General features: G+C 39.9%; 1 protein-coding gene across 1 annotated transcript; it reads right to left on the bottom strand.

Moving 5' to 3' along the window:
• Positions 1-2959: 2959 nt before the first annotated feature.
• LOC127079167 (eukaryotic translation initiation factor 4 gamma-like) lies at positions 2960-5265 on the bottom strand. The gene is made up of 2 exons (XM_051019588.1): positions 4861-5265; positions 2960-3121 (listed from the first exon to the last, which is right to left on the bottom strand). Exons 1-2 carry the CDS (start codon positions 5263-5265, stop codon positions 2960-2962), a joined length of 567 nt encoding a protein of 188 aa, XP_050875545.1.
• Positions 5266-7233: the final 1968 nt, after the last annotated feature.

Below are 7233 nucleotides of genomic sequence, written 5' to 3'. Positions count from 1 at the left end.
CCATTGATCATATCTTTTCAACTCTTAACTTTTAATTTTTGCTCAGGAGTAGTCTCTTCATCTCCTCTCATTTCTTTAATTTCAAATTTCTCCCTCCTTTTAAAATCTTCTTTGCTTGTGATTTCTAAACTTAGACTCTTTTGCAAACTAGAAACTTTGGCCTTATGCCACTGCATTTTCAAACTCTTTTTGATAATCAAATTTGTAAATGAACTTAACCATATTTGACTTAAAATTTAAAAAGAAAAAAAGGATTAGCACTCATTCAAATCTTTTTAGGCCTTTTGTGCCTCTTTTAAACTTAAACTTTTGTTAAAAGCAATTCACTCACTTTGAAATTGATACCAAGAACTACGAGGTTTTGATCCCTCATTTTTATGTTGGTACATAGGCACAAGTCTGAAGGTCTTGTCAAACACAAAAATATAATTAATGAATTCTTTTCTCATCCCTCCATTCTATTTATTGCAAACATCATTTTATAGCAAAACACATGCACACATAAAAAGGGCTCCCTAGGAGTACGTAGGATACTTTGGATGCTAACACCTTCCCTCTGTGTAACTAACCCCCTTATCTGTAATCTCTGGCATTTTATTAGTTTTAATTTGAAAACTTCTTATCTTTGGGTTTTGTTCGTACTTTTCCTTTTTCCCTTGGAAACAATAAAAGCGCAGTGGTGACTCTGGTTTTATTGACGTTAAGTTTATCCATAGCTTAATGGTCATGAATTTACCGCTACAATTTCTCCTAATAAAATTCCAACAAGATTCAAGTACAGAATGGAGGGTCTCTGCTCAAACAATGAGGCTGGATATGAAGCCCTCATAGCCGGACTTGAAATATTGTTGGAATTCAGGGCAACTCGAGTCGAAATAATGGGTGACTTGGAGTTAGTCATAAAGCAGATCACAAAGGAATATAGATGTATTAAGGAGAATTTAATTATGTACTTCATAATAGCCAGTCAGTTGCTAAAAAGATTTAAAATGGCTACTATTCGACACATGCCTCAACTAGAAAATCAATTGGCTAACAATTTGGCTCAAATTTCATCCGGGTATAAAATTTCAAAAGAAAAATTGCAAAAAGTCATCAAAGTCAGAGGAAAGGTCGTGGAAACCAAATTAACACCTCTAGACTTAGAAAAGACGAAGTTGGGATACGCTGACGAGGGGAACTTCAAAATATTGGCAATAGACAATCTGACAGATGAAGATTGGAGGAAACCAATAGTGGTGTATCTACAGAATCCAACAGTGTCTACTGATCGAAAAACCAGGTATCGAGCATTGAGTTATGTTCTTTTGGGTATATAGTTGTTTAAAAAGTCTCCTGAGGGAATTTTGCTTAAGTGCCTCAGTGAGTCAGAGGCATACTTGGCCCTTTCGGCTGTCCACAATAGAGCGTGTGGGGCACACCAAGTTGGTCATAAGATGAAATTTCTTTTATTTCGCCAAGGGGTGTATTGGCCTACTATGTTGAAAGATTGCATTGAATTTGCAAAGGGATGCCAATAATGTCAGATACATGCAGGCATACAACATGTTCCTACAAGTGAATTGCACTCTATCATCAAGCCTTGGCCATTAAGAGGTTGGGACTTTAGATTTAATTGGGGAAATTCGGCCATCATCATCTAAAAGTCAAATATATATATTGGTGGTCATTGATTATTTTACGAAATGGATCGAAGTTATACCCTTACTAAATGTGAATCGGGAGGATGTGATCGAGTTTATCCAGAAGCACATTATTTATAGATTTGGAATCCCAGAGACTGTTACAACAGATCAAGGGTCAGTATTCATTGGAAAGAAAATGCAATAATTTGCCAAAGAAATGGGTTTCAAACTATTAACTTCGACGCCTTATTATGCTCAGGCTAATGGACAAGTTGAAGCTGCCAATAAAGTGATAATTGGTTTGATTAAAAAGCATGTGGGGAAGAAGCCTATAAATTGGCACAAAACTCTAGATCAGATTTTATGGGCATGTTATACCTCTCCCAAAGAAGCCTCTAAGTCGACCCCTTTTCGGATAACTTTTGGCCACGATGATGTTCTACCAGTAGAAATTCACCTACAAACTATAAGGATTCAAAGGCACCATGAACTTCCAACAGAGTCATATTGGAGCATGATGCTGGATGAATTGGTTGACTTAGATGAAGAAAGGTTAAATGCCTTGGAGTTATTAAAAAGGCAAAAGAAGAGAATAGAAATCTCTTATAACAAGAGGGTAAAAGTCAAAAGTTTTTCGCCTGAAGACTTGGTCTAGAAAGTGATCCTTCCAATGGATCGAAAGGATAGACCCTTAAGGAAGTGGTCCCCGAAGTGGGAAGACCCTTTTCAGATTTTGCAAGTATTTTCCAATGGTGCCTATGAAATCGAAGAGCTTAACGAAGACAGAAGAATTCTAAGAGTTAATGGGAAATATTTGAAAAAATATAGACCAGTGCTCCAAGAGATAAAAATAAGAGACGAATAGTTATATATAAGTGAATCAAAGCCAATATGGTAAAAATGCCAAAATGGTTACATTAGATTCAAAGGCCCAAAGAGCCAATATTCGTTACAATTAAAATTTCTCATTACATTAAAAATAGACAAAATGGAAAAGAGAAAATTTAGAAAGGAATGTTGGCCTTGATCTGAAGGTACTTGGCTTTAAGAAGCTCCAGACGTTTCTCGCATAAAGACCTCTTCAATCGGAGGAGTTTGAGGTCAGACTCAAGTTGTCGAGCCTGTTCAACAAACTCCATGCCAAATGCTATCTCTTTAGCCATTAAAGCATCATCAAACTCTAAGAGTTGATTTTTGCTTCTTTCTGCATCAGAAGTCTTCGCCTGAAGCTCTTCCATTTGCTTCCTCCAAGAAGCAATGTTACGATCATCGATTTCGATCTTTTCTTTGTTCTTTTGTTTAGTCTGCTCCAATTCCATCACCTTGTTGGTAGACTAGGTGACAGCATCCCAGGCAGCAGCCTCAGAACCAAACTTCTTCTCAATCTCTCTTGTAAGTTGAGGTAGCAACTTATGATCTGCGACAGCTTGGTCGATCATAGTACCTATCTCTAATATAACATTGGCAACTTTAGTAGAAGTTTCCAGCAGGTCGACCTAGTTCAGAAAAGCCTTTAAGGTCAAAGGGGTAGAAGGATCAGCCAGCAGCAGCAGGAACAAGTCGCCTTTGAAGACTTTGTCTTTAATCTTAGAAAGTAGTTCATTTGTAGGAGTGCTCGAAGGTTGACCTTCAGACACCGAAGTAATGCTAAGGATTTTTTCATAGAAACTTTCCCTACAGCTTAACATAGCCTTCAAATACTCAAGGGGTTGGCTTCGTTTTGAAGGTGAGAAAAACAAGAAAGGGGGGTTTGAATTATTTTAGAAAATAAAAGCTTTTTCAAAAAAAATAAGAACACACAGAATTTTATACTGGTTCGCTTAGAAAACAAAGCTACTCCAGTCCACCCGGCCAAGGTGATTTCGCCTTCAAAAAGGACTTAATCCACTAATCTTGAAAGATTATACAACCAAACGTCTAAGAGAATGATCTCTTAGTCCTCTCAAGTATATAGACTACGCAGAGTCACTTGAGGAACAAAAGCAATTTAGCAAAGTAAATTTGTAATAGAAGGTGCTTCTAAGAGTAAGCAAGTATTACAGCAGAATATTTGAGCAAGAGTTTTCACGTATGAGAGCAGCTCGTGAAAAATTGAGAGAGAATATGAATAACTTTTTCTGTGTGTTGTTGTTGTATCTCTCAATGAGGTAGGTTGTCCTTTATATAGTGGTGAGAAGGACCGTTGGAGTGATGACAGAATATTGGTCTTTGATGAGCATTCAATGTCATTACTTCTGTGTTTCTTGCCATAACCAATTTGTGTCCCTGAATAACTTCTTTCTTAAAATACTTCCTTTCCATATTGAGAAGTTCCTTCCGTTACTCTTTCTAGATTTGGTGAATCTTCATCAGAGTCTTGTTATATCGGAGTCATGCGTCAGAAGGAGATTATGTCGAAGTTTCATCAGAGCTTCTCAGAGTACTAGTCTTTTAGATCATCAGAACTAAGACCAGTAGTTGTTAGAGCTTCTGGTTTCTTTTTACGGTCTTGCTTTTCTCAGATTCGGAACTTCTTGGGCGCACTTCTTCCTCAGATGCGTCTGATATTCTAGCACTTTGTATCTGATCAGTGTTTATATCTGATAAAATGATCAGAGTCCTTTGTTTATGTTCAGAGTCCTGCACACTTAGAAAAATTTTGTTAGGGTGCCATTTTTGGTATCATCCTTTGTTATCATCAAAATCCTGGAATTCTATTGTAGAACTAATTTTGTTCTTACAATCTCCCCCTTTTTGATGATGACAAAAAAATTTTAATTCAGAGATGAAACATTTAGATAAGAGTTTTTAGATCAGATGGAAGTGAGCTCCCCCTAAGATAAGAGTTCAGAAGTTCTTGCCGCACCTTCCATGATATGGAGTTTCTAGCTACTCTCCTGCAAAATTCTAAGTTAAGAAGATTAGACACAATGTTTGTAGAGTTCTGATAGGAGTTAGATATGTTTTCATCAGAGCTGTTTTTAGTTATCCCCTTTTTTGTCAGAATCAAAAAGACTTAGTGAAAATGACAGAGCAAAAAGATATATAGATATATTCACAAAGAAGGTACAGAAGCCAGAAACTTAGACAACACACAAGAATGCAGAAAACAACAAGCAAATCATAGCAACACACAAATTAGAGCAACAAGCAAAAGGAAAAGAACACATAAACAAGTCCTAGGTGCCTAAGGGATTGGAGTTGGAGGCATCCTCTGGAGCAGCTGGGTCAGCAGATTCTGAATGTTGACATTTACTGAGTCCTGTTGATCTAATCTGGCTCGGACTTCCTGCTGTTCTTTCTGAAGTTCTTCAAGAGTCTTTAGAACCAGAGGGACAAAAGTGGAGGACTCCCCCTGAGTCAGAGCATCTTGTTCTACCCTGGTGGTAGACTCTTCAGTTAGGCGTGCTTCTGCTTCAACGGCAGCTTTGGCTTGTGCTTTAGCGGCAGCAGCGGCAGCAGCGGCAGCAGCTAGAGCTTTGGCTTCATCTTCCTTGATCCTTTGCAGTTCTTCTTGCTTGACTTTCTCTTCTGCTTCTTTGCGTGCTCGCTCCTCAACTTCTCTGGCTAGGCGCTCCTGAAGTCTGATCACAGCGTTTTTAATGAAGTCGTTACGGACTTGCTCAGAGAGGCCCTTCAGCTTAAAGGCTTCAGAGGTCATCCAACTAATCACTTTGTTCCAGTGAGTCCTTACAGCAGAAGAATCATCACTGATGCCAGAGTTGATGGTCAGAGACTTGACCTTGTCAACTGAAGCTTCTACAAACACCATTATTGCTTCCTCAAGGGTTGGAAGGGTGTTTTCAGGTTCAAAGGCTAGGGGTGGAGAAGTGGGAAGGGCTTAGGTTGAGTGTGGGAGTTTGTGGTTCAGCGGATGTATTTGGTGGGGGTATGTCAGAGTTGGGTGGTTGTGTTTCATCGTGAATTGTTTCAGATGGTGGAGGGTCGGATGTGGTTGTGTTAGAGTTGGAGACTGAGGGTCAGATGGTTCAGTATCTGAGGAAAGATTATAGTAGGATGGTGATTCTGGAGAGGAAGATGAAGAGGGTGAGGTTGTTTCGTTTAGCATTTCTGCTTCCGAAAGAGGTAGAGAGGTGGTGGCTAGGTTAATTTTTTGAGAGGGTTGGTTAGATGGTCTGGTGGTTGAGGGAGGAGTTTCTGAGTTGGTGTATATGGGTGTTGGTTGAGGGATAGAGGAAGCAATAGGCTTAACTTTTACAGAAGGAGGGAGAGAAACAGACTTACCAGAAGATCCAGTCAGAGGTACTGGAGGTCTTGATTCAGAGGATTCTCCCAGCTTCGCTTTCTTTGCCTACTTCGCCTTCTCAGATGGTCCTCGTGGTCGCTTCATGAAGTCTGGAGGGCGTTCTGGCAGCCAGTCTAAGTTGAAGTGTTAGAACTTAACTCCTTGTTTTTGCAAATCATCTAGCTAATACATGACTACCTCTGGAGGGTCGATCTTTGAGAACAGATAGAGTTTATTTGGAATCTTTCTATGATCTTTAAGAGCGTCCCAGAAGGTGTCCAGAGTAGGTTTGACCCTTACTTGATTCAGAATCCCCATGCTCTTCAGATTGCGGGCGTTTAGAGCTCTTCCAGTGTCGATCATCACGGCTTCCATGAGTCTAAAGGTAATCAGATGATCTACGAGACCGCTTTCAGTTAGAACGTCAGAGATGAGTCTGCCCAAAGGAATGTAGTTTCTGGGCTTCATGTTGTTTCTGGTATCTCTCACGGAGTCTCTGAGATACTTGAAGAGGAGTTCCGGAAGGCAGAGCTTCAGACCCTTGTGGATGCAGTACAGGATGCACTTCTGGTCTATGTTGATATAGTCTGAGGAGTTGGAAGTTGGGCGATGATGGATGGTGCCCAAGATGATCTTTAGCCAGACCCGGAGGTTCTGATGTAGTTCCTTGTTCTTAGAGTGTTTGCCTTCAACGTTCTGTTTGAAGATAGTTGGATTAATCTCATGGGCCAGATATTTTGCCCTAGGATTAATGTTGTAAATTCTTCTTTCCATCTTTCTCCATGCTCAGAAGAGCGGCAATGGACTTCTCAGTGATCACCATCTTGACTCCCAGAACATAGGAGACGATGTAGTGATCGTCAGCGTCAGCGAATCTCCAGAATTCCTTAACCAGGTTTGTGTAAACTGGACCATAGAGACGTTGGAAGTAGTTTCCCCAACCTTGATTCTTCACTTCTTCAGTGAGGTCAACACCGTTCCTTCGCATGTTTTCAAAATCCACCAGTGATTCACACAAAACTTCCAGTTTCTCAAAAGGTGTTGCAAGGTGAATATGAGGCTCACGATCAAGAATGCGAGGTTCTTTGTAGATGGGAGTGGAGACGACACCGGTAACAGTTGGGTTTGGAGTGCTTGAACTTGGAGCTTTCTCATTTGAGTTCATCTATTGAGAGAAGTTGTACACTGATTGTTGTTGAGAATCCATGAAGATTGTTGATGAACTGAGTTGAATGTTGAAGAACTTGAATGCACGTTGCAGGAATGCCTTGAGGGAGAAAAGAACTTGCAAGGAAGTTAAGAGTGTTTGTGAGAGTGAAAAGTGTGCAATGTGTGAAGAGAAGAGTTTAAATACCCAAATTAGGGCGCATGCAAAACGACACA

This window comes from Lathyrus oleraceus, chromosome 5, assembly GCF_024323335.1.
Source record: "Lathyrus oleraceus cultivar Zhongwan6 chromosome 5, CAAS_Psat_ZW6_1.0, whole genome shotgun sequence".
Taxonomy (NCBI): domain Eukaryota; kingdom Viridiplantae; phylum Streptophyta; class Magnoliopsida; order Fabales; family Fabaceae; genus Lathyrus; species Lathyrus oleraceus.
This window is presented reverse-complemented; position numbering and strand designations above follow the sequence as displayed.

Excerpts from the sequence above, each read along its gene's own strand:
- LOC127079167 (XM_051019588.1), bottom strand. The coding sequence starts at position 5,265 with ATGACCTCTGAAGCCTTTAAGCTGAAGGGCCTCTCTGAGCAAGTCCGT. Across the intron at positions 3,122-4,860 it reads GATTAGATCAACAGGACTCA|GTCGACCTGCTGGAAACTTC; the intron begins GTAAATGTCAAC and ends TTTCTGAACTAG.